The following is a 27957-nucleotide window of genomic DNA, read 5'->3' on the forward strand; positions in this document are numbered from 1 at the left end:
CACACACACACACACTCTCACAAAGAATATAAATATCTAGAACCAAGAAATGGAGTAAATGCATTCTGCTACATATGGTAAACATAGCCTACAAGGTGGAAGAGATTAGAAAATAAACAGGGAAATGAAAATGTTTTTATTAATTCGCATCAGTACCCACCAAAACCAATCAGCATAACAAAAGATTATAACACTGAATGTAAAAAACAATCCAACAGTCCAGAGTGATAGGCAAAAGTTTTTAATTGTATAGATTAAAATAACTTTGGACAAAAATTAAAACTCAGGCAGAGAATGTTTTTTTTTCAACAACACACACTAGCAAAAACAAAGGCACAGTAAACATTGAGGCAGAAAGTTTCCAGCGTAGAGATATGAATATAATAATAGACACAGGCAGGGATGATTAATAAATGATAAAATGTTTAGAGGATGGTCACTGGAATACAGGACATTTCTACTTTTAAAAACCACTCTCCCAAATACTTCATCATAAGTAAGGTGTCTCTAAAAGGGACAGATCTCCTAGACCCCTCCTTAACTAACCAGTCCTGATATCATGATAATGCTGATGGACAAACTAGACCTTCTCTGCCCACAGATGGGCTGAGGTTGGAAACTCACAGTATCGACTCTGTAGTGTTCTTGATGAAACGTTTAGGCTGAATTTAATCATGAAGACATTTTCAGACAACTTCAGAATGTAGACCATTGAGCCAGACAGCTGACCTGTCCTCTACAAATAAGTCCATGTCACCACAATCAATGACAACAACAAAAAGATGAGGAAATATTTGGGGTTCAAAATAACTAAAGAAATGCAGCTACATTATCATTTACTTCTTCTGAACCCAAAATATCTCTCCTCCTTTTTGTTGTGTGATTCGTGGTGACGTGGACTGTGTGAAGGAGACAGGTCAGTTGTCCTGCTCAGTGTTCTACATTCTGCAGTTGTCTGGTGATTACCTCCTATGAAACTCAGGCTAAGCATTTTCTGCAAGAACATGGCATTGTTCATATTCTGCACCGGCAGAGTCCCGGGTGACATGCTGTCTCTTGCCAGCGGCTCCTGACTCCTGTTCTTTACAGGATGGAATTGAAAGCAGCAGGGCTAAGGCCTCCCAATGCTGTTTGTCCGTCTAGCTGTGGTCTTCCTAAGTATTGATATCAATTGGAGGCTGAAGGACTATGGCTTCTCTACTCAAAGGAGCCTAGTGGGTTAACAACTGTCAAGAGCAGTCAGTGGTTCTGAAATACAATCCTCAGCCAAGGATCCCTCCTGTGTTACAGATGGATCAGCTAAAACAAACCAACACTGAAGATACAAAGAATGAGGTTAGGTTCATTGAAACCAGGGTAACACCTTTGGATGAGCTAAACACAAAGATGACACTGACCTTGAGCAGGTATAGAAGCTCAGAGACATGCCTGCAAAATGAAACCCCTGAGGAACTTTGTAGCTACCCAGAGATATCTGGTTCAAATTAGAATGTCTGGCAAATCACTCCCAGCATGTGCTACATAGTCGTGTGAACGTGTCACACCTAACTTGGGTCCAATGTCTTCAGACTGAGCACAGGTGGCCACTGGCATGGTCTAAGAATAGGAATAGAGCCATGCCCACTTTCCCATCCTATGACTGGGCTTCCAAAGGGAACTACAGTTTCATTCAAACCTACATGTGCCTATAGGTCCTGCCTGCAGCAATGACATCTCTCAGCTTAGTAAGGGCTGCTTAGTGTGGGAATATGACTCCCATATGGAAGGCCAGGTGGTGCCTTATCACTGTCAAAGTAAAAAACCTATTGTCCATGTCAAAGGCCAAGCTGATGTCCTGTTCCTCAAATGAGTAAAAGGCACTTCTGTACTGCTGGAATGAGTCAGGTAGTTGAAAGTAAGTTGAAGTAGTCGAATAACATCTATCCAGTGAGTCCTGCAAGACTTCAGGCTCTTCTGCTTCCATCAGCACCTCGTTGAGCCTGGAAAAGGAGACAAAACTAAAGAAGCAGCCAGGGAAAATCAGACACCACAGAGCCCCAACTAGATTTCATGGGTAGCATTAGGAAGTGGTCGAAAAAGGAAAAGGATAGGTCCATTAATGAGGTAAAAAAACTATTGCCTTTATGTTGGGATAGAACAGGGCCAAGTAGAAAACAATGAAAGAGAAAGACAGAGAGTGAGAGAGAGAGACAGACAGAGAAAGTGAGCTCAGTGAATTGGCCAGGTGACACATTGATGAGGGAGTAAAAGGACACTGTGAGTTAGTGCTCTCAGGACACACAGCAAACAGTGATCATGAGAAGAGTGAGCTCAATAGTTTTCCATCAAGTGTGCTTAAAATTCCATGCAGTTGCCATAAGGGTACAACTTCTGAGGTATGGTCAACCTATGGTACATTAGTAAATGATAAGGGGAGGAAGAAATGGAAACCTAAACGTTTACTGCAATGAAAACCAACAGCAATGTCAGCAGGAGTAATTCAGCCTTCATTGAAAACATGAAATCAAACGCACTGTTTTCCCTGGATCTGTCGTCTCCAGGTGTTAACACAGAATTAAGCGACCACAGTTGCTGAAAGTTACCTGGGGCATGGTGGGTTTTGATCTTCTTCCCCTTCTTGGTACTTTTCAATTTCTGCAATAAATTCAGACATGGACAGACACATTAAGCTGATTCCCTTACACACATAACATTCCACTGTCTAATCCTCACACAGGGACCTCAGGCTCCTCAGCATAAGAATAGGACACTGTGAGAGATATATTTCAGGAGGCCTGAAGGATGGTCATGATAGAGATTCCTTGGTTTTTGTCCCAGAAACTAAGGGTAAAATGTCCCTATTCTGGTAGATCATTATCCCAATATCATTTGTCCCAAGTTTGTGCAAACGGTTATGCCATATCTTTCCAATCAATTTAAAGCAAATGCCCTCAAACGATTTCTAGGAGAAAAACTGCAATATTCAGCCCTGTCTCATCAAATACTCAGATTGTTCATGGTTGTGAGGATTTTAGACACTGAAATTAGAGTGAGAAAGGAAATCTACAAACCCTTGAGTCAAAATCATAGTTCTCTGAATTTGTCCCATCTGCCCAGGTCCAATGCCTTGAGAGTAGAATCACAGTGCCACAGGCATGGCCTGAGACTAGGAAGAGAGCCACGCTCACTGACCCATCCCATGTCTGGGCTTCCAGTTAGAACTAGAGTTTCGTTCAACCTATATGTGCCTATAGGTCCTCAGTGCAGCAATGACATCTCTCAGCTCAGTAACAGCCTCTTAGAGCAGGAATATGATCTCTATACGGAAAACTCAGTGGATCCTTATCACCTTCATAGAAAGGTACTCACCATCCACGTCAAGAGAAAAGCCAACGTGTTCTTCCTCCAATGAGTGAAAGCAACTTCCGTAGGGCTGGCATGAATCAGGCAGTTCTGGATAACTGAAAGGAGTCGAATACCATCTATCCAGTGAGTCCTGCAAGTCCTCAGGCTCTACTACCTCCGGCAGCTCTCTGCTGAGCCTGGAAAAGTAGAAAAAGTAAAGAATAAGCCAGGGGAAATCACACCACGGAGCCCCAACTAGATTTCATGGGTAGCATTAGGAAGTGGTTAAAAAAGAAAAAGGATACATCCATTAATGAGGTAACATATTATTGCCCTCAGTTGGGATGGCACAGGGCCAAACAGAAAAGAATGAAAGAGAAAGACAGAGAGACAGAGAGACAGAGGCAGAGAGAGAGAGAGCGAGCGCTCACTGAATTGTCCAGGTGACACACTGAGGAGGGAGTACGGGACACTCTGAGTTAGTGCCCTCAGGACACACAGCATACAGTGATCATGAAAAGACTGTGCTCAATAATTTTCCATAAAATGTGCTCAAGTTTCCATGCAGTCACCATGAGGATACAGCTTTTGAAGTATGGTCGACCTACAGTAGGTTAGTAAGTGATAAGGGGAGGAAGAAACGGAAACCTAAATATCTACTGCAATGAAAACCAATAGCAATGTGAGTAGGAATAATTCAGGCTTGGTTGAAAACACGTAATCGATAATGTCGGCCTGCTCTGCTTTCCCTGAACCAGGAGTCACCAGGTGTCAACACAGAATTAGCTGTTGACAATTGCTCAAACTTACCTGGGGCATGGTGGGCCTTGGTCTTCTTCCTCTTCTTGGTCCTTTTTAATTCCTGCAATAAATTCAGACAGGGACAGACAAGATAAGCCAATTCACCTACACCCATAACAGTCCACTGTCTAATCCCCACACAGGGACCTCAGGCTCCTCAGCATGAGAACAGGACAATGTGAGAGATATACTTCAGGAGGCCTCAAAGCCGGTCATGATAGAGATTCTTTGGTTTGCATCTCAGAACCAAGGGTGAAATGTCCCTATTCTGGTAGATCGTTATCCCAAAATCATTTATCCCAAGTTTGTGCAAACAGTTATGCCTTACTGCTCCCATCAATTCAAAGAAAATGCCCCAGATGATTTCTAGGAGGAAAACTGCAGTATTCAGCCCTGTCTCATCAAATGCCCAGCTCATTCATGGTTGCAAGACACTGAAATTTGAATGAAGGAGGAAATCTACAAACCCTTGAGTCCAAATCAGAGTTCTGTGAATTTTTTACATCTGCCTGGGTCCAATGTGCTGAGAGTGGGCTCAGGTTGCCACAGGCATGGCTGGAGACTAGGAATAGAGCCATGCTCACTGACCCATTTCATGTCTGGGCTTCCAACTGAAACTACAATTTCATTACAACCTCTATGCGCCCACGGGTCCTGCCTGCGGCAATGACATCTCTCGGGTCAATAAGGGCCACTTGGAACAGGAATATCACCCATATCTGGAGGACCAGGTGGAGTCTTATCACCTTCATAGTAAGGTACTCACTGTCCACGTCAAGAGCCAAGCCAAGGTGTTGTTCCTGCAATGAGGAAAAGTCACTTCTGTAGGGCTGGCATAAGTCAGGCAGTTCCAGGTACGCAAAAGGAGTCGAATAACATCTATCCAGTGAGTCCTGCCAGACTTCAGGCTCTTTCTCAACCAGCAGCTCCCTGCTGAGCCTGGAACAGTGGGAAAAAGTAAAGAATAAGCCAGGGGGAATCAGAAACCACACAGCCCCAGCTAGATTTCATGGCTAACATAAGGAACTGTTTGAAAAGAAAAAGGACAGATCTATTAATGAGGTAACAAATTATTGCCTTCATGTTGGGACAGACCAGGGCCAGGTAGAAAAGGATGAAAGAGAAAGACATACACACACACACACACACACACAGACACACACACACACACACACACAGAGAGATTGAGAGAGAGAGAGAGAGAGTGAGCTCAGTGAATTGGCCAGGTGACACACTGATGAGAGAGTCAAAGAACACTCTATATTTGTGCCTTCAGGACACACAATGAACAGTGATCATGAAAAGAGTGGGCTCAATAATTTTGCATAAAATGTGCTCAAGCTTCCCTGCAGTCACCATGAGAATACAGTTTTTGAAGTATGGTCAACCTTCACTAGGTTAGTAAATGAGAAGGATAGGAAGAAATGGAAACCTAAACATTTACTGTAATGAGAACCAAAAGCAATGTTAGTAGACATAATTCAGACTTGTCTGACAAGATGAAATCATTATTTTCAGCATGTACTGTTTTCCCCGGACTTGGCATCTCCAGGTGTCAACATCAAATTAACTGTCCATAATTTCTCAGACTCACCTGGGACTTGTGGCCTCTTGGTCCTCCTTTTTCACTTGATCACACCAATGTCCTGCAAATAAATTCACACAGGGCCTCTTACATGAAGCAGTTCTTCCTTGCACACGGAAACATTCCTCTGTCCAATCCTAACACAGGGACATCAGTCTTCTCAGTGTGAGAACAGGAGACTTTGAGAGAAATATACCAGGAGGCCTGAGGGCAAGTCTTGAGAGAACTGACTTGGTTCCTTTCATGAGCCTTGGGCAAAATGCCCCTGTTTTGGAATGTGATCTTCCCAGTGTGCTCTGTCCTAGGTTTGCGTACACAAATGAGCAATGTTTTTCCCAATAGATTTGAGGCAAATCGTTCTAACGCCTCATAGGAGAGATACTGCAATATTCAGGCTTCTCTCATCAAATACCCAGATTTGATAGTTTATGAGACTGTGGACACTGAGATTTGATGGAGGGGTGCAATGTACCAGCTCTTAAGTCAAAGTGACACTTGGTTCTACACAGAAGCATCAGCTATCATGGCTTTTGTGGGTGAAAAGTCAGCCATTTATCTAGAAAACATACCAGCAAGATGATGGACAGATGAGCTACGACAAGCCAACTTAGAAGACACAGAAAGGGGGAAAAATTCAGTGAAACCTGGGTCACATCTTCCACGGAGAGGTAGACAAGGGTGACACTGGCCTTGGGCAGGTAAAGCACTGCACAGACATGCTTTGGGAACAAAACTCATAAAGAACTTTGTAGCTGGCAAGAGACATTTAACTCAGGTGAGCTGATCTGACAGACAACTGGACATGTGCTACACAGCTTGGTGTGAGTTTGCCACGCCCGCCTTGTGTTCAATGTCCTGACAGTCAGTCCAGGGTGGCACAGGCATGGCCTGAGACTAGGAAGAGAGCAAAGCTCACTGATCCACCCCACGCCTGTGCTTCAGACTCGATTCCAGAGTGATTGAAATCTACATTGATATATAGGTTCCACCCACAGTGATGGCAACTCTCAGCCCAACCAGGGGCACAAGGCCCAAAGATTATGGGGTCTACCTGGGACATGAACTGGAGCTTTATCACCTTCACAATGGAGTACTCACTGCCTATGTCAAGAGCCAAGCCGACTTGCTGTTGCTCTACTGAGTGAAAGGTGCTCCTGTCAGACTGGTATGAGGCAGACATGTCAGCAGGAATTGAGAGAGTCCAATCACCTTCATCCCAGGACTCCTGGGGGGCTTCCTCCTCTTCAGACTCCTGCAGATTCCTGATGAGCCAGGCAGGACAGGGATGACAGAAGATATAACCAACAGAGATTAGACAACAAAACCTTCCAGATGATCTGATGGCAGACAGAATGGAGTGCTCACAGAAACCAAAGGCATTTTTCCTTCAAGAGAAATAAAACTATCCTTCTAAATGCAGGCTGGAGGGTGACTGCTCTGAGGACCGAACAAAAATGGGCAGCACATGCTCAGTACATTTGCCACAGATCAGCCAATGCAGGGCACCCAGACTCTCCTGTAAACTACCATCATGACTTGCAGCACAGAGAACTAACACAGGGCTTCAACTACTTCGTCTAAATTGGGATGAATTTTACATGCAGCATTCAAGTGAACAGAGCTCTTGAGGCAGTGCAGACACAGATCTTGTGTATTAAGGGTCCCCTTTTTACAATATTTTGATATAATATGTTTATTTTTTCAATTTCTTTGCTTACACAAATACTAGCAAACACACTAACAAAAAATAAGCAGAAAGCATTTATACATTCTCTCCCTGGATTTAAACACATGGGAGAGAACAGGTGACACCAAGAAATCCCTGTTTGAAGGTCTGGAGTGGAACTCCAGCAAACTCCATCAGACCTGCAGCTGAGGGACCTCACTGTTAAAAGGAAAACTAACAAACAGAAAGGAATCAACGTCAACAAAAGGACATCCACACCAAAACCCCATCTGTAGGTCACCAGCATCAAAGACCAAAGGTAGATAAAACCACGAAGATGTGGACAAACTGGAGCAGAAAAGCTGAAAATTCTAAAAACCAGAGCACCCCATTCTCCTCCAAAGGATCACAGCTCCTCACCAGCAATGGAACAAAGCAGGACGGAGAATAACTTTGATGAGCTGACAGAAGTAGGCTTCAGAAGTCGGTAATAACAAACTTCTCCGAGCTAAAGGAGGATGTGCAAACCCATCACAAGGAAGCTAAAAACCTTGAACAAAGATTGGACGAATGGCTAACTAGAATAAACAATGTAGAGGAGACCTGAAATGACCTGATGGAGCTGAAAACCATGGCACGAGAACTACGTGACACATGCACAAGCTTCAGTAGCCGATTCGATCAAGTGGAAGAAAGGGTATTAGTGATTGAAGATCAAATTAATGAAATGAAGTGAGAAGAGCAGTTTAGAGAAAAAAGAGTAAAAAGAAATGAACAAAGCCTCCAATAAATATGGGACTATGTGAAAAGACCAAATCTACATTTGATTGGTGTACCTGAAAGTGACGGGGAGAATGGAACCAAGTTGGAAAACACTCTTCAGGATATTATCCAGGAGAACTTCCCCAACCTAGCAAAGCAGGCCAACATTCAAATTCAGGAAATACAGAGAACACCACAAAGATACTCTTCGAGAAGAGCAACTCCAAGGCACATAATTGTCAGATTCACCAAGGTTGAAAGAAGGAAAAAATGTTAGGGGCAGCCAGAGAGAATGGTCGAGTTACCCACTAAGGGAAGCCCACCAGACTAACAGTGGATCTCTCTGCAGAAACCCTACAAGCCAGAAGAGAGTGGGGGCCAATATTCGACATTCATAAGCAAAAGAATTTTCAACCCAGAATTTCATACTCAGCCAAACTAAGCTTCAAAAGTGAAGGAGAAATAAAATCCTTTACAGACAAGCAAATGCTGAGAGATTTTGTCACCACCAGGCCTGCCTTGCAAGAGCTCCTGAAGGAAGCACTAAACATGGAAAGGAACAACCAGTACCAGCCAGCCACTGCAAAAACGTGCCAAATTGTAAAGACCATCGATGCTAGGAAGAAAGTGCATCAACTAACAGGCAAAATAACCAGCTCACATCATCATGACAGGATCAAATTCACACATAACAATAGTAACCTGAAATGTAAATAGGCTAAATGCCCCAATAAAAAGACACAGACTGGCAAATTGGATAAGGAGTCAAGATCCATCAGTGTGCTGTTGCAGGAGACCCATCTCACATGCAGAGACACACATAGGCTCAAAATAAAGGGATGCAGGAAGATCTACCAAGCAAATGGAGAGCAAAAAAAAGCAGGGGTTGCAATCCTAGTCTTTGATAAAACAGACTTTAAACCAAGAAAGATCAAAAGAGACAAAGAAGGCCATTACATAATCGCAAAGGGATCAATTCAACATGAAAAGCTAACTATCCTAAATGTACATATATCCAATACAGGAGCACCCAGATTCATAAAGCAAGTCCTGAGAGACCTAAAAAGAGACTTAGACTCCCATACAATAATCATGGGGGACTTTAACACCCCACTGTCAATATTTGACAGATCAATGAGACAGAAGGTTCACAAGGATATCCAGGACTTGAACTCAGCTCTGCACCAAGCAGACCTAATAGACATCTACGAACTCTCCACCCCTAACCAACAGAATATTCATTCTTCTCAGCATCACATCACACTTATTCCAAAATTGACCATATAGTTGGAGGTAAAGCACTCCTCAGCAAATGTAAAAGAACAGAAATCACAACAAACTGTCTCTCAGACCACAGTGCTATCAAATTAGAGCTCAGGATTAAGAAACTCACTCAAAACTGCACAACTACATGGAAACTGAACAACCTGCTCCTGAATGACTACTGGGTAAATAACAAAATGAAGGCAGAAATTAAGATGTTCTTTGAAACCAATGAGAACAAAGACACAACATACCAGAATCTCTGGGACACATTTAAAGCAGTGTGGAGAGGGAAATTTCTAGCACTAAATGCCCACAAGGAAAGGAAAGATCTAAAATCAATACCTTAACATCACAATTAAAAGAACTAGAGAAGCAAGAGCAAACAAATTCAAAAGCTAGCAGAAGGCAAGAAATAACTAAGATCAGAGCAGAACTGAAGGAGATAGAGACACAAAAAACCCTTCAAAAAAATCAGTGAATCCAGGAGCTGGTTTTTTGAAAAGATCAACAAGAAATCCCTGTTTGGCTAGTTCACCTGGCTCATCTGATTGCAAGTTCCTATCTTGAGAGGACTATGAAATTAAAACCAACACAAGGGCCACAAATAATGTACAACATTGTTAATAAGGACAACTTGTAGCTGGGTGAATGGAATAAAAAGATCTATTCATTGCTTCCTCATTTTCTCTAAATCTACAAACTCCAGCTGCCACTATTGAATTAACAGCCCACAATTCCATGGCATTACCTGGGAGACACTGGCCCTTTTTCTTCCTCTTGCTCATGATCACTTTCATTTTCTGGAAATAAATTCAGAGAAGCAGGTCACATTAAGCAATTCACCCTTCACATATGACCAAATCAGTGTCCAGTCATAGGACAAGGACATAACTATTCTCAGTGCAAGAATATGGATTCTGACAGGAGCACTCTAGGGTGCCCTAGATTAACTCTGGTGAGAAATAGATGACCCTGCTTTCCAGACCCACAGGCCAAAATTTCCCTCTATGGGTAGACCATAATGCCATATTCCCTGCCTGAGTCTATGTAAAGTTAAACAAAAATTTCCCCCCAAAATCGCCAATAATTGGTCAAACAATTTTCTAGGAGTGTTGTTGCAATACTGACTTATATCACCAGGTAACATGGACATTAAATGTTTAGAGGGATCTACACATGAAACTCGACTGATAGATAAATTCTAACAACTCTTGCATTAAAAAGAATCTGTGATTTGGGAGGTCAAGGAAGGTGAATCATTTGAGGTCATGAGTTCAAGACCAGCCTGGCCAACATGGGGGAACCCCGTCTCTAATAAAAATACAAAAATTAGCCAGATGTGGTGCTGAGCACCTGTGGTACCAGTGACTCAGGAGGCTGAGGCAGGAGAATCACTTCAACCTGGGAGGTGGAAGTTGCAGCAAGCCAAAATGGAGCCACTGCACTCCAGCCTGGGTGACAGAGCCAGACTCCATCACAAAAAAAAAAAAAAAAAAAAAAAGAAAGAGAAGAAAAAGAGAGAGAGAATCTATGATGCTACAAAACATTGCATCAGCCATTGCATTGATGGGGTGGAGAACCAGGGTCCAGCCTTGCTTTATGGAACTATATCAGCAAAGTAAAAAAGAAAAGTTTCTGTCCTGATTTCAAGGTGACTGTGCAGCTAACCAAGCAGACTTAAAGGAGATCAAGATTAAAGCTGAGAGCAGTGAAGCCTGGGGAACAATATTTCCAAACACAAAGGCAAGGCTGCCAGTCGCCTTAAAAAGGCAGAAAAATTTCATGGACATTGTTCAGGGACAGACGACTTAATCACAGGTGACAAGAGATACTGAATCAAAGGTACGAGGCCTCACAGATACTTCCTGTGTACCTCCTGCACTCAGGTGACTATGAGATTGTCATACTTGTCTGGGGTCCAGTAACTTGACACTGGGGACTGTGAGACAAAGGCATGACATGAGCTGAGAAGGACAGAAAACCTCCCTGATATCTCTGTTAAGAATCCCATAATAGATTTTATTAAAACCAATCTGTGTGTATAGAGCCTGTCTTCAGAGTTTATATTCCTCAGCATAGGAAAAGGTGTGAGACACAGGAAAATAGAGGCTACCTGGGATAATGCATACAGCATCCAACCATTCATCATGGGAGGATGAGTCAATGAGAGTTGAGTCGACTTGGTCTTCCTCAAATGTGATTCTGGTGTTCCCGTAAGGCTGGTTGGACTCACAAGGGTGGTGGCTATTTGAACAAGTGATGGCACACTCCTCCAGTGAGTCCTCAGGGACTTCCTTTTCTTCAGCCTTCTGCACCTCCCTGATGAGCCAGGTGGGATAGAGATGACAGAAGACTAAACACAGAGGGATTGGACACCAGGGAGTGCTAGCTGGTTTTGACAGGAGGCATTAAGAGAGTGGTCCAAGAAAGCAAATAGGAGGATCCCTTTAAGCGGGAACAGGCAATCCTCTTCTCTCTGCAACAGAGCATGGCAGCCATGGGAGCCAGAGAGGAAGAGAGCAACTGGTGTTCATTGCACTGGACAGATAGGAGCCGAGGAGGATGAAGACTCAGCTATCCCTGTATGGTACAGACATGACACCCGCCACACACAGAGAAACACAACAGCTGCCACACCCTGTGTCCAAGCTGGCTTGAGTTTCTCATACTGTGGCCAAGGGAATGCAGGCTTTCGGCCCATCATAGATGCCAGAGAGGGTGTGCCTCCTAGACCTTTTTCATATGTTAACACCCATTACTTGCTCCCGATTATTCAGTGTTACCTGGGGGCATATAATTCCTGTACTTTCTCAGCCTCCTCAACTTTAACATCTTCATCCTCATCTTCATCATTTTCTGTAAATACAGAAGTGTTCGTTCAGATATTTCCCACTTCACACTCTGCAAGCACAGTCAGCCCAATGTGCACACAGACATGAACATCTAGGCATGGTCACTGTTCAACTGAAAGCTCTCATGTTTTATCGTTAACAAAATGCCCTGGCATGGTTTCCCGATCCATCAGGCAATGCATTTCTGATCTGGAGGGCCACCATCAAGATGTGGCCAAATACTGAAAAGAGCTTTTGCTCCCCATATCATGGAGGCTTCTACAGCCTCTCTATGAACTTTGGCAGCTGTCTCCCCCATCTGGCTACAGGTCTGATTCCCAGGCACAGGCTTGGTGTCCTGTCACAGTTCACATTTCAAACCTAATTCTTTCTCTTAGGAGAGGACAAACTTGCCCTACAGTCCTCTATGCATCAGGAGACTGCACAGGCCCTCCATGTGGTTTCTGCCCTGTTATTCAGGGACATTCTCTCCACGGGGAGTGCTCCAGTCTCAAGCACTTCCTACCACCAAATGCCCCCACATCAAGTGCCTTCTCCAACACCACACGGCGAGGGGCTTTATCTCATTTTGAAAAGCAGTCCTAAGTGTTCCCACATTTGGATGCTTCAGACCCTTGCAACAGACAATTTTCCTGCCTTTGCAGATGGAGACAGAGAAACTCAGGAAGGATAAATCACTCACTCACCGACAGTTACTAAGAACATTGCCAAAGAGACAACCTGGGAACCTGCCTTCTGAGTCCAGAGCTCTTTTCACTCTAACAAGCGCCCACCCGTCACAGCCTCCTTCCTCTCCTTCAAAACTAGAAACGTGCTGCTTCTTGCTCCAAAGACCACCTTCCATCAAGGGAGGAGAGACATTTGCAATACTGTGACCTCCAACCCAATCGGTTTCCCACCTCTGCTCTTACCCAGGAAGTCCTGGTAATGTCACGGCCACATATGTTTAGTGGGAAAAAACACCACCGAAATGTCATTGTGAAAGTATGGAGGTCTGGAGTCTCTCACAAGCCTGGGATTTTGGGTCATCAGGGCCTATGGACACCTTACCTGGGCTGAGCTTTTGGATGAGGTGCTGTGCCAGCCTACATCCCTCAGCCAGCTGTTCTCGAAGGTCCCGTCCCTGGGAGTTGTCCGGCTCATCCGGAGTGAGGAGGGCCTGGAGATGCTGATTCAATGAGCGGGAGGCATCTCTCCCTTCCCGTAACTTCTCCCTTAACTGGGTCAGCTCTCGTTCCTGAGAGTGAACCAGGACTTTATATTGCCTAAGGTGAGATAGTAGAGAAAATTTAACAGTGGAAAGGGATGAGTGATCGGTTCTAGTATTTTGCAACACAGATTTCTGAGACAATGTCCTCAAGGAGACCTCCAAGCAGAAGGTCAGCACGTGTTTAAAGAAATGTCTGTGCCCAAGAGAAAGAATAAAAAATGGTTCACAGGCTTCCTCTGTATGAGAGAGGGCTCCTGGAAGACCCTCCACGATGTTCCATTCATCTTTCTCTTCTCTCAACAAAAGTAGGTGTCTTCCTCATTCAGTTTCAAAAAGACATCCATCCTTTCAGTTCCTCACTCTGGCCATGGACATTTCCACGTGCATATACACATAGTGCATCTTGCAGCGACTAGATACAAAGCCATGGACAGAAATGAGGCCAGGTGCAGATGGGGCCAATTGAAAAGATGAAAGAAAAGAATGACAGGCTCGAGAAGGTAACATTGAGTGAAAGCATGAGAAGCCGCAGTCAGTCAGGAGCTGATTCTGACTAAGGGTGAGTGGGGTGGTGATGGCACATCATTTTGAGTATGCCGAATGCTGCTCGGTGGTTCCCACTCCTTCGGTTAATTTTGTGTTATGCGCATTTCACCTCAACAATTACTTGTTTGAAAAACAGAAAATAAGGCTCTGAGAAACAACTGCAACCCATAACTTATTATTATCCTTGTTCTCTGCTTGATAAATCTTTGTGTGTCGTGAGCCTGCCATGGCAATTCCTGCCCTTCCCCTGACCCAGTTCAGCTCTTTAGTTCTCCCTGCCGAGCTGCTGTACTTCAGAGATTTACACACCTGCCCACCTGCCTGACCCCAGGGGGCCCACTCACCTGAGCTCCTCAGCTTGCCCGAGCTCCTCTGCAAGCTTCTCTTCTGTGAACAGCCGCTCATCCCTCAGCATAGCTTTTATGAGGTCTTTGCAGTCTTCATAGTCTGAGAAAAGACACACACGCCTGCCTCAGTGAAAGGCTGGACATGCTGCTCTGGTCACTGCCTACAGGGCAGGAGTCAGGTCCATCCCAAGGACAAAACTGTCCCCACTGCCAGGCTCTACGTAGGGATTTCCACATCTTTACTCTTCAGTCTCCCGACTTACTGGCAGCTGATCCTCCAAAATTTAGAGACGAAGAGAAACTCAAGGCACATCAAGGAAGTTGACAAGATGATTCAACCACAATGAAGTGGAGTCAGAATTCACAGCCCCTGAGGTCTGACTGTGAATGCGGGGCCACTTTCCCAAGCCTTGCAGCCTCTCCTCTAAAGCACTGCACTGGGGCATGAAGTAGTGATTTCTTGTACAGTCGGGAAGGCCCCTAGGACTATGGGACTGATGGTTTCCCTTTTACTGGGAATTTCAAGGACAAATATGTCAAAGATCTTAAACATCTTTGATTTTTACATCATATCTTTAGATGTGATTTTAAGAATCACATCTGAAGCATAAAGGATGAGACATAAGACCATAAGGCCATGAAGGAAATCTGCCCAAATACTAAGGTTTGTGTTAATTTAGAAACAGTAGAATGAAGAACTAACAGAGAGTGTTCACTCTGTGCCAATAAAAGTTCTAGGAGATTGACAAGAAACAGCTCATGTAATTCATTGCAGCAATTTACAGAGGTAGGTATTTCTGTAGTACCCTATGTACAGATGAGGAAACTGAGGGACAGACAAGACAAGCAACTTGGATGGAGCCCAGGAGACAGGCCCAGAGTCCCTGCTCTGCACACTGCACTGCTACTTCCACACATTCTCGGGTGCGATCTTTCTTCCTGTTTAGGAACAAGAGCCTGTGCCCCAGGAAGCAGGACTTCCCTCTCACCGGGTACTCTCTGCTTTTCTTTCAATGAGTCTTGCCCTGTCGCCCAGGCTGGAGTGCAATGGCGTGTTCTTGGCTCACTGCAACCTCTGCCTCCTGGGTGCAAAGGATTCTCCTGCCTCAGCCTCCCGAGTAGCTGGGATTACAGGCGCCCGCCACCACGCCCAGCCAATGTTTGTATTTTTAGAAGAGATGGGGTTTCTCCATGTTGCCCAGGCTGGTCTCAAACTCCTGACCTCGTGATCCGCTCGCCTCAGCCTCCCAAAGTGCTGGGATTACAGGAGTGAGCCACCGTGCATGGCCCCTACTCCCTGCTCTTGATGCTGTCACTTACAGATACCACAGGTTCTATTAGGAGCAGACTCCTCTTGAAGCCCCTCAGAGCGGGTACTGTGTACTATCACCAAGTTTTCCTCAGGGTCCCCAGAACAGAGCTTTTCCTATTGGGCCTCAACAGAAGCTTGAACACAATAAGGGTTCACTAGTCCCACACATTTAGAACAACAGACTAGATGTTATTTGTCTGCCGGATCTTATATGGTACAGAGAGGATTCTTGAAAACATGATTTAGCCTCTTGGAGAAAACAGGTCGTTCTGTGCCTGTGTCCCAAATGAATAACTGCGAGTTTAACTCTAGGCCCACCCCCACCTGACTGCAAACATGGAAACTTGCTAAATACTTTGGTACCTCTGACTTCCAAATTTAACAAAATGTGAAAATGCCCATTTCTATTTTCCTAGAAGTATGGGAGGGTTGAACTTATTTTTGATGGAGAGAGCATTTAGTTTCTCAGTGAGAAGACAGGACATCATTCATCACTTTTGTGATGGTGAGCCTATAGAACTTACCATAATTATTCTGCCGGTTGGCCAGGAAGTAGGCCACTTGAGTTACAAGACATTTCTGTTTGAGGTTTCTGAACTGCTGTTTGTTCTCTGCCAGCTGGGGGCGCGATTTCTTGTTGATTTCTAGAATGTTCATCTCTGACTTCTGACTGGACCAAGGGCCGGCAGATACCACCATGCTGACGTTTGTGGCAGAAGAGGTGGGGCCAGGGACTGGGGAGAAGACACCCAAACACACGATGGGTTAAAAACTGGTGAAATCAAATAGGTTTAATCAGGACTGAGGGATGTCAGTAACTGAAATTCTTAACTTACTGTTGAGAAAAATGTGATCAGTCCCCGCAGCACTTTAGGATCCTTAACGACAAAAACAATGTTCGAGGTGCCTGAACTCAGAGCTGAAGGCACTGCCAATAGCTCAGTCTCCGACAAGAGTGAGGCCAGTGTGCCAGGTAACGGTCTGCAGTTGCAATAACAGAATTAGAAGGTGGGGGTGTCATGGAATCTTAGGAGCCCTGCATTCCAATTGCCCAGGCTTTGCTGAAACACAGGCACCCTCGTCTCACCTGAGGGTCACCACCAATGGGGATCATTCCTCTAAAATTCACTCTTAGTACTCGTGTACCCTTGTGACAATGCCACAGACCCATCTCTTTCCCAATACATCTAAGCACATTCCTCATTGTTTATCGCTTGTCTGTACAACATCATCCAGGCAGAAACAGTTTCCCAACAGGTTATATTTTCTTAACGGTAGTCATGAAGTCACCCCACCTGCTCTAAGTTAAAACAGATCTTAAGGCTTTTCCACAAGTGTAAGATATCAAACTTTTAGCCTGCCCTGATTTCCTCTGGGTCTTCTGCAGTTTTGTCTGTATCCACTAGAAAGTGAATGAATAATTCATTTGTAAAAAATGTTGTCTTTCCTGTCTCAGTATTCTTCTTGCTGATTCCCATTGTTATGTTGATTTCTTTTTTCTCACTGGGGCACCATCTTTGCTTTTCATTACACTCTAGACCAGTTTGACATCCCTATGTCCAGAGCTCTTCCTCTATGTGGGTTGATTTGGTTTTTGATGTCACTGAGCGCTACATTTTATACTTGTCACTTATGGATGTCATTCTAGTGTCACAAGAGCTCTTTTCAAGGTATCAAGTGACCAAAATCATTTATATAGAGATCTCCTGAAAACATGTGTGACCATCTATCTTGGGAAGTTTCATAAACCTGATGCTATTTTGTTGTTTCCATTTTGTTTTCCCATATACTGAAAAGAACAGGGCCATGAGCGGTTCTTATGGAATGTGGTTTGATATCTATTTCATTGGGTTGGACTAACACCATTGATTTTTGGTTTCATTCCACTAACAGAACATGGCAAGATCAAGGTTATGGTCACGGTTGGTTCGTGATCCTCAGTGTTGCAGTAGAAGGTGAGTTTGAGATGAGAGGAATGAGTAGGAAAGAGTGATCCCCTGAACCACCTCTTCACTTTCTCAGCTTTCATCCCCACCTAGGTTTTGTGAGCCTGGAACTTGGGAGACTGTTCTGTAGCCCAGGTCTCCTAAGATTGGCTGCTGGACTTGCCTGAGTTGAGGGTGCAGTGAGTGTGATCCTGGGCTGCCCAGCATTCATGTGGTAGTGAAGGAAGGAGGACTGGATCAATCCCATTTCAAAGCATGTCTCTCTGCACTCCACGCTGTCCTCCAATGACACTGTAAGGAAACCGCTTTAAGACGTATCAACGGCTTTAAGTAAATGTATTTTCTGGCATCTGGGAGACCTGACATTCTGTGTCATAATGAAAATCTGTCATGTTTCTTTATTTTAAAAATGATAAAACTGCAGGTTCACAGAGTTACGTGGCTTACTTGAGGTCACACAGGGATGAGTTTTCAGCACTGCCAATAAAAGCAATCACAGTAATTATTCAGTAATTATTCATAGGATCCACATAATTCAGTAAATATTCACATAATTACTAGTTGTTCATTGACCAATTCGTACAAGGCATTTTGCTCAAAACTGTGCTTATATTTGGACATTGTATCTTCATCATAATCCTGTGGTAATGCTATTATCCGTAAGTAACAGGTAAGAAACCTGAAGAGGAGGGATAGCAAATCATGTATTTGGACATATTTTCATTTTTTTTTTTTGGTTTTTGTGATGCTGGAAGAATGACCAGAATGAGTCATAGGAAGAGTATACATTCCTGTAGTATTGTCCAGGACAGAGGTGTGACCTCCTAGAGTACTGGGACCAAAATTCCCAAGTGTCTGCAACCTTGCTTTAACAGTATGGGAGATAACCTCTATCACCTGGAATTCCCCTGGAACTCTGGAATATACAAGAGAAGTATGAGACTTGGGTCTTCCCTTGGCTGTGTTTAATTCAGTCTTCTATGGAATACCAATGATTCTCACTAAGACTTTGGCCTTTTCATAAGCACAATGTGCATTTTATGGAGAAGATTTTACACTTTGCTCTATTTAGAAAGAATAAATATGAGCAGTGGTTTAGGTTTTATGCCCTGGACTTAATATATTTCTGATTCCTGTTTTGAGATTAAATTCTCATGTAAATAGAAAAATACTTATTATTTCTCATAAGGCCAAGTGTGTTATTAGTTTGAGTTTTTGAAGATGAAGCACAAACTTTTGATTTTATCTTTGTCTGTCTCTGTCAGCGCCACTCGTTGTCTCTCAGTATGACCTGGACTTGCCCCTGCACTTACCCTTGTCCTGCTGAACCATCTCCATGCACTGTCCGATTCCATCAGTGATTCGGGCTCCTCCCAAGGCTCCCTGAAAAGGGCACAGAGATCAGGACGTTAGGCACATTCCGTACACAAAGGCAACCCATACTGTAGAGTGGGCAGCTGTGTTTCCACTTCCCTAATATTCCAGTGATGTCCTAAAAAATAAAACTGAAAGGAACACTTTCCCTTCTTAGGGGTCTGTTCTTCATGTCTCAGTGCCTCTGATCTAGTGAACACAACTGTCCTGAATGTGAAAGAACTTGCTAAATTTCTAGTTTCTTGTTAGGTGGCTAAAACACATTTATAAGACTTCCTTACTTACCCATGACTGCTGAAGTTTGAATTCTTAGCAGTACGATTCTTTTTCTTGTAAGGTCAGCAGCTTAGGAAAGACTGGCCATCTTCCTGTGCAAAAAGAGGCAAACTTCATTTCTACTCAAAGCATGCTTGAATTTGGAATTAGGGCTTCCACTCTTCCGAAGTTGGAGTGTCACTGTGACAGGCATGTGTCCCGAAGGGCTCGTGTCTCTGCTATACTCAAAGTTTAAATGGAGCCCAGCAAGCCAGATGTCCTTTACTTCTAGCTTCCCTCAACAGTTTCTCCTCTGCTTCAGAGACTGCATTGAAAATATTCTTGTTCTGCTGTTGTGTTTTGGCTTTGGAATGATGTGATGCAGCTCAATGGGTCCCACCCCCAAGTTGATCAAAGTAAGAAACAGCTGGAAAAGTCAGTGCAAATACAAGTTCATTGTCCTCCTTGCAGGGATTCTGATTCAGAGGGCTCAGGTGGGGCCTGGAATGTGTTTGTTAACATGACTCAGATGTGCAGTCAATTTGGGGACTCACTGACAGCATTGACCTTACAGTTTATGGGATGATTCTTTCTGTTTTGCTGATGAAGGAACGGAGGCACACAGAGTCTGTAACTTGCCCAAGTTCCCCTTGTTGTAAGTCCTGGAGCCAGATCTCAGGTGGACCAGTGCTTCTCTCCCCTATACCTCATTTCTGAAAAAAGGAAATCTTCTGGAATTTAACTTCTTTCATCTAACACATTTCCTCACAACATGCAGCCAGCATCATATTTTGGCCACTTACTATTAAAGTGAGATGCTTTTTTTTTTTTTTTTTTTTTTTTTTGAGACAGGGTCTTATTCTGTCACCCAGGCTGGAGTGCACTGGTGATTATAGATCATGGCAACCTTGAACTTCTGGGCTCAAGCGATCCTCCTGCCTCAGCTTTCCAAGTAGTTGGAACTCTAGGCACACATCACCATTTCTGGCTAATTTTTTATTTTTCATAGAGACAAGGTCTTGCTATGTTGCTCAGGCTGGTTTTGAACTTCTGGCCTCAAGCGATCCTCCCACCTAGGCCTCCAAAAGTGCTGGGATTACAGAAGTTAGCCACTGAACCTGGCCCTGAAATGCTTTTACTTTCTTTCTTTTTTTTTTTTAATGAAAATACTGGACATGGAGATGTGGAAAGACACCTTGCTTTATTACTTTTGTTGTTATTATAAATTCTACAGTAGAATTTATACATCACAAAATTCACCATTTTTAAGCATACATTTCAGTGTCTTTTACCATATTCCAAAACTTTCACAACCATCACCACTACATAATTCCAGAATATTTTCATAATGCCAAAAAGCATGCCTGTACCTATGGGCAGACACTCTCCAATTGCCCCCTTCTTGCGCTCTCTGACAACCACTAATCTACCTTCTCTATATATTGATGTACTTGTTCTGGGCACTTCCTCTATATGGAATAACAAAGTGTGGTATTTTCTATCTGCTTCTTAGAATATTGTTCTCAAGTTTCATCCTTTCTAGCCTGCATCAGTACTTCAACTTTTTATGGCCAAATAATATTCCACTATATGGTTATACCACATTTTGTTTATTCATCAACTGATGGTGGTTTAAGATGTTTCCACTTTTTAACTATTATGAATAATGCTGCTGTGAACAGCTTTGTACAGGTTTTTGAGTGAACACCTGTTTTTCATTTTCTTGGTTATAAACCTAGGAGTGCAATTGCTGCATCATATGTCACTTTATGTTTAACTTTTTTTATGTTTAACTTTTTGAGGAACTCACACACTGTTTACTAACTTCAGTAGCTACATCATTTTAGATTCCCAATAGTACTATATGAGAATTCGATATTCTCCATCACTTTTGAAACATGTGTTGTCTTTATTTTTTTCTTAAGTCATACTGCTGGGTGTGAAGTGGTATCTCATTTTGGTTTAAATTTACATTTCCTAATGATGAAAAACATTGAACATCTTTGCATGTGCTTCTTGGCCATTTGAGTGTTTCCTTTAGAGAAACCTCTACTCACAGCTTTTTTCCCCATTGTTAAATGTGGTTATCGTTTATTGCTCAGTTACATGAATTCCTTATATACTCTAGGTACTAGACCTGTGTCAAACATATAATTTGGAAATAGTTCTCCCATTATGTGGATTATCTTTTCACTTCCTTGACAGTGTCCTTTGAAGCATATAAGTTTTTTATTTTAATGAAGTCCATTTATCTATTTTTCGGTTGTTTGTGCCTACTTAAAAAATGTCTAATCCAAAGTCACAAAGATTTGTACCTATGTTTCCTTCAAGACATCGTCTTTTGAATGAGAACTTTCCTGGGTTTTAGAGGAGGGTGGACATTGTTTATTTATGCCTCCTGTCCATTACCGATGTTTCTCCTGATTCTTATTCATATGCTCACCACCCCTCCATGGAGCATCCATGGCCTGTGACAGAGCTCTGGGGACTGATATCCTTCCACTGACTTTGGCACTGGTGAGAGCCCTGGTCATGTGATTCAGCTTGGCCTTAACCCGACCCAGTTGCACATATTCCTCAGGCCCTTTAGAGTTGAAGTCGAGACCTCTCTGAGAACGCTTGCCAGCCCATGCTGTTCTAAGGCTGGAGCAAACTTCCTCCATCTATTCCAGACAGAGGGGACTGCAGGGGTTGGACTCACTCAAGATACCTCTGGTGTTAGAAAGAAGACCTGTTTCAGGGTTTGGGGAAGATTGCTCAATATGAACTAGGTCCTCTCTAATTATTTTTACTGTATGTGTGACTTCTTTCTAGAAACAAGGGAAGAATATTTATGTTAGAATATTTTGTCTATTCTTTGTCAATTGTTGTTTATCTACAATTTTAACATGGATAAAGAAGAGCTCAGTGTCAATATATTCTTAGCAACTAATTATGGCTCATGTCCACTGCCATGCGATCATATTTAAATCTATCAACTATCCTGTTACTTAGGTAGTATCCTGTTCCTGATGAGAAAACAAACTCAGAAAGATTGCAAAATTGCCCTAGGTCACAAAACTAGTGAGGAGAGGAATAAGAATTAGAAACCAGTTCCTTTTGGCCTTCAAAGCTAACCTCATACCATTAGATCAAACTGATTCACATACTTTTGCTGGAATTAGTCTCAGAGTTGTGGTTCTCACTTGATTTTCCCAAGGAAACAGTATGTCACTTGAATATCATTTCAAACTTTGAAATTTAAAACTCTTTTTATTATACTTTTTTGTCTTTGTTCTATTCCATTGCTTTTGGTTTCTTCTCAATGGATCCCTCTTATTTCTAGGCTAAATATTTATTATCTACTTTCCATCAATTTTCAATTTTTGAGTGTTTGTTATCTCTCTGTTGTATGCTAACAGTTCTTTGCTGAGGTAAAATTTGCATAGAGTATACTGCAAAAAACCTAAAGGCACAGCTTAAAAAATTTTAATATAATTATAATTGTAAAGTAACACCCAGTTAAAGACAGAGAACATTTTCCCCCATGCCACAAAGTTCTGATGTGGTCCTTGCCAGTCAATACTCATTCCCCAAATGAAGAATATATTCTGAATGTTGTCACTGCCTTAGCCCCTTTGTGTTGCTGGAAAGGAATACCGGCGGCTGCGTAATTTATCAAGACAAGAGGTGCCTTTTGCTCATAGTTCTGCAGGCTGTACAAGAAGCATGGCCCCCGCATCTGCTCCTAATGAGGGCCTGAGGCTGCTTCCACTTGCAGCAGAAGGTGAAAAGGAACCAGGGTGTGCAGAGATCATATGGCGAGAGAGGAAGCAAAAGAGAGCAAGGAAAGGTGAGAGGCGCTTTTTAATAACCAGCTCCTACAGGAACTGAGAGAGTGAGAATTCACTCACTACCTTCTCCCAGGGTGGGGATTCATCTATTCATGAGGGATCCACTCCCATGACCCAAACACCTCCCATTTACTCCCACCTCCGACACTGGGGACCACATTTGAACATGTGATTTGGAGGGGACCAATATTTAAACTTAGCAGCCACCATAGATTCATTTTGCTTGATCATGTGCTTCATAAAAATGGAATCATTTTGGCTGGGCCTGGTGGCTCATGCCTGTAATCCCAAGACTTTGCAAGGCTGAGGTGGGCAGATCACCTGAGGTCAGGCGTTCAAGACCAGCCTGGCCAACATGGTAAAACCCTGCCTCTACTGAAAATACAAAAAATTAGCCAGGCATGGTGGCAGGTGCCTGTAATCCCAGCTACTTGGAAGGCTGAGGCAGGGAAAATTTTTTGAACCTGGGAGGCAGAGCCGAGATCGTGCCACTGCACTCCAGACTGGGGGACAGAGTGAGACTCCATCTCAAAAAAATTTAAAAAAGGAATCATTTAGTACTTCCTCTTGTTTTGACTTCTCCTACTCAGGTGCTTATATATGCCACTAATTTGTTTGACTGTGTTTTTCCCTTGTTTCATTTTGTTTTGGCCCAGTAATATCCTATTGTTTGTATGATTATCACACAATTTGATATCCATTTTTCTGACGGGAGACAGGTTTACTTGTTGGCTACTGTGCATAACTGTGAATATTCTCATACAATTATTTCTGTGAAGGGACATACTTATTTTCCTGGGTCTCTATAGCTACGGATGGAGTTGCTTGGTGAATGGGAAGAAAATGGACACACAGCTTTGCAAAGTCATTGTATTATTTTACATTTCTATGAAAGATGTAGGCCATTTCCAGTTGCTCTACATTCCCAGACACTTAATATTTTCAGTCTTTTAAATTATAGCCATTCTACTAGGTGGGCAGTGATATCCTGTTTTGGTTTTCTCATGCCTAATGTTCAGTAAGATATCTTCTTATGGAAAATATCTTCTCAAAATTTTATGTTCATTGAAACACTGGTGTGTTTGTCATTTTCTTGTAACCTATAGGAGTTCTTTATATATTTTGAATGCATCCATTTATATATACACATTTTTTGCTATATTATATAGCAAATAATTATTTGCTATTCCTGGTCTACAGATAGCTTTTAAGTTGTTAAACAACAACATAATAAGCAGAAGGTTTTTAAAAATGAAGGGCAATTTGCTTGATTTCTTATTGTGGTGAGTGTTACAGTATCTAGTCTAAGAAACATTTTCCTGTGTCAAGTCCACGAAATTAGTTCCTATTTTTCCTTTACAAGGTTTCTAATTTTAACTTTCACATCTTAAGTTAATTTCAGTGTATGATGAAGAGTGGTTAATATTAACTTTTTAAAACAACAAATATTATTTCACTCAAAATCGTTTTACTTAAAAGTCTTCCATTTCCCCAATGAAGAGCATTGGTGTCTTTGTTTTTAAAACATTTAGAAGTACCGGCGTGAGCACGTTCTCACTCATGGATGGGAATTGAACAATGAGAACACTTGGACACAGGGCGGGGAACATCACACACCACGGCCTGTCCCTGGGGTTGGGGGGCTGGGGGAGGGATAGCATTAGGAGAAATACCGAATGTAAATGACGAGTTAATGGGTGCAGCAAACCAACATGGCACATGTACACCTAAGTAACAAACCTGCACGTTGTGCACATGTACCCTAGAACTTAAAGTATAATAAATATATATATATATGGCGGTGCGAGGGCCACTGCACAGCCAGCAGAACCGTGGTGAGGACGGCAGTGCCTGCACGCAGCTCTCCGCCTCCCCTGCCCGCCAGCCCAGGCAGCCCCAGCAGCAGCGACCAGAGGAGCCCCCGCAGCCGCACAATGGCCAGGTGGACGCCTCTATCTACAGCCTCGTGGCGGATGGGACCTGTTAGGTTCGCGGCCATCGTGGGCAACAAGGATTCACCCTCCATCTGGGCCGCCGTCCCAGGGAAAAACCTTCGTGAACATCACGCCAGCTAAGGTTGGTGTCCTGGTTGGCAAAGACTGGTCAAGCTTTTTCGTGAATGGGCTGACACTGCGGGGCCAGAAATGTACTGTGGTCCCGGACTCACTGCTGCAGGATGGGGAATTGACCGTGCATCTTCAAACGAAGAGCATCGGTGGAGCCCCCACCTTCAATGTCACTGTCACCATGATTGCCAAGACGCTGGGCCTGCTGATGAGCAAAGAAGCTGTCCATGGCAGTTTCATCAACAAGAAATGTTATGAAATGGCCTCCCACCTTCAGCGTTCCCAGTACTGACCTCCTTTGTTCCTTCCCCTCAACCGTTCCCCACAGCTTTGCCCCCCTTTCCTTCTCATACACACATATGCCATTTTAATTTTGGGGGACATTACCCCACACCCCTATTGCTGCCAAAACCACATGGGCTGGGGGCCAGGGATAGATGGACAGACACCTTCCTCTACCCATAGCCCTCCTGTGTGTTCTTGGAAAACGTTTTGGAGGGATTTTTTATGAATAAAAAAGATTCTACTACTAAAATAAATAACTACATATGTGGTCATATTGTTTGAATCTGTATTCTTTTACTTTGATATGTTTATGAATACTTACACCAGTACTACCATTTTAAATTACTGCAGCTTTAAAATCAGGTTTGAAGTCTAGCAGAGTAAGTCCTTCAACTTACTGCTTCTTCAAGACCGACTTGCCTATTCTAGGTTCTTGGATTTTCAAATATATTTTGAAATTAGCTTTTACATTTCTCTAAAATCTCCTACTAGAAATATTAATCAGAATTCTGTTGAGGTAATATGCTAACAAAATTGAATCTTCCAATCAATGAACATGATATATATTTCTCTATTTAGTCTTCTTTAATTTTTCTCACCAATTGCTTTTACGGGCCTTGTACCTGCTTCATTGCATGTATTCTTATGCATGTAATGATTCTGACTATTAATCTCTATTATGTTTTACTGAATTTCATTTTCTAGCTGCTAATTGCTAGTATGGAGAAATTAAGATGACGAAATCAATGTTATACAGGCATCATTTAGGTACAACAGACTGCACCACTTTAAAATGTGTAATTCAATGCATGTTTACAAATGTACACATTAATGGGACTACTGCCACAACCAAGATAGAGGAATTTCCCTATGCCCCAAAGTTTCTTGTACCCCTTTGCAGTTCATCAGTCTTTCAGCCCTCGGCCTCAAGGAGCCGCTGTCACTTCAGGTCTGTTTCCATTTTTAACCATTTTCTATAAATGAAATTATACCCGTATTCTTTTGTGTCTGCCTTCTTTCATGCATCAACATAATTTTAAAATCCATCCATATGAGTATTTGCATCAACGGTTAATGCCTTGTAATTGCTGAGTAGTATTCCTTTGTGTGGCTATACCGTGTTTGTTCATACTTTCACTTGTTATTGGACATTTCTATCATTCCACGTTTGGGCTATTATGAAGAAACTATCATGAGCATCCATACGTGGCAGGCCAGGTCTCACTAACACAGGCCTCCCTAACAACTGTTTCAGTACCGACTGAGTGGTTCAGTTAAATATTAAGAGGAAAAAAAAAAAAAAAAGCCCATGCCCTTATTACAAAGGCTGGAATGTAACCAAAGCCCACCAAGAGCTTTGCCTGGGCTTTTCCTGGGCCTTAAAGCATGACAAAATAACGAAGACATTCTTAACAGGAGTCATTTAGTATTAAACAAGTTTTATTGGGGGTCTGAAGAAACTCCCCAGGCCTCCACAAACAAGTTTATTGGAGGTCTGAAGGAACTCCCCAAACCTCTGTGATTTAGCAGGAGACAAGATAAGGGTGCCCAGCACCTAGACCCATTTAGATTAAGTGAATTTACTGAGGCTCCAGAGGAAGGTCTTCAGGACTCAGACCTTAGTTATAGATTAGAAGAAGTTAATCACTTCTGTATTTAGATGAATGCACACTTCCACATACACATATAGCTTAGAAGGTATATAAGCTCAGGAAAACTTTGTAATTTTGACTTGGTCTGGTGATAATTTCCAGGCCTTTTCCCTGTAATCAGTTGCAGAAGTAAAAACTCTCTTCCTCCCCAGTTCATCTGCATCTCGTTACTGGGCCACAAGAAATAGCAGTCCACCCCTCAGTCTGGTCTGGAAATACACATACAGATCATGTGCACACATAGTGTGTACATTCCTAGGAATGGAAGACTGTCCATCTGATTTGCATATGTTTAACCTTTAAGAAATTGTTAGATTTTCAAAGGAGTCCTACCGTTTTTCATTCCTACAAGTATAAGACTTCCAAGTGCTTTATATCCTCACCAACATGTGCTATTTTCAGCCTTTTTAATTTTAGCCATTCTCTTGGATATGTACTGCTATCTCGTTGTATTGATTGATCTCCCTGATGACTAAACAGTAGAGCATCTTTTCCTATGCTAATTGACCATTTATGTATCTTCTTTACTGAAGTATCTATTCAAGTCTTTTGAGAAATTGTTTCATTGTGCTGTTTATCTTATTAGACATATATACACACATATATATACACATGCATATATATACATACATATATATATACATATATACACACACTCTAAAAACCCTTTGTTGGAAATAAATATGATATCTCCTATATTGTGGTTTCTTTTTATGTTCTCTTAATGTTCCCTGTTTGGAGATAACGATAGATAATCTTCAAAAAGGTGAATATACACACCCACACCCACCCACACACATACACACACACACACGTGAGCCACCAGACCCAGCCTGTTGAATTTATTTATAAGCACATGTATTTAGATGTTACTT

At 42.7% G+C, this 27957-nt stretch overlaps 1 protein-coding gene and 1 pseudogene across 2 annotated transcripts in view; one reads left to right on the plus strand and one right to left on the minus strand.

The window, feature by feature from the left end:
• Nucleotides 1-225: 225 nt before the first annotated feature.
• The window catches only part of LOC100987188 (NBPF member 3), a 44566-nt gene continuing 16834 nt past the window's right edge, over nt 226-27957 (minus strand). The window contains exons 3-18 of one of the 2 annotated variants that reach the window (XM_008966537.5): nt 18931-19000; nt 17781-18094; nt 16508-16652; nt 16196-16405; nt 14357-14459; nt 13307-13521; nt 12188-12260; nt 11518-11723; nt 10153-10204; nt 6809-6972; nt 5720-5771; nt 4892-5064; nt 4135-4186; nt 3349-3521; nt 2583-2634; nt 226-1979 (exon numbers count right to left, since the gene is read on the minus strand). In XM_008966537.5, coding sequence (XP_008964785.4) covers nt 1736-1979; nt 2583-2634; nt 3349-3521; nt 4135-4186; nt 4892-5064; nt 5720-5771; nt 6809-6972; nt 10153-10204; nt 11518-11723; nt 12188-12260; nt 13307-13521; nt 14357-14459; nt 16196-16370 — 1734 coding nt within the window. In that variant the 5' untranslated portion in view covers nt 16371-16405; nt 16508-16652; nt 17781-18094; nt 18931-19000 and the 3' untranslated portion in view covers nt 226-1735. Of the gene's footprint in view, nt 1980-2582; nt 2635-3348; nt 3522-4134; nt 4187-4891; nt 5065-5719; nt 5772-6808; nt 6973-10152; nt 10205-11517; nt 11724-12187; nt 12261-13306; nt 13522-14356; nt 14460-16195; nt 16406-16507; nt 16653-17780; nt 18095-18930; nt 19001-27957 lie in introns of those variants that run through there. The other variant, XM_055096977.2, reaches the window with a different exon arrangement.
• Nucleotides 25014-25460, plus strand: LOC103785304 (profilin-1-like; annotated as a pseudogene).

This window comes from Pan paniscus, chromosome 1, assembly GCF_029289425.2.
Source record: "Pan paniscus chromosome 1, NHGRI_mPanPan1-v2.0_pri, whole genome shotgun sequence".
In the NCBI taxonomy this organism is placed as follows: domain Eukaryota; kingdom Metazoa; phylum Chordata; class Mammalia; order Primates; family Hominidae; genus Pan; species Pan paniscus.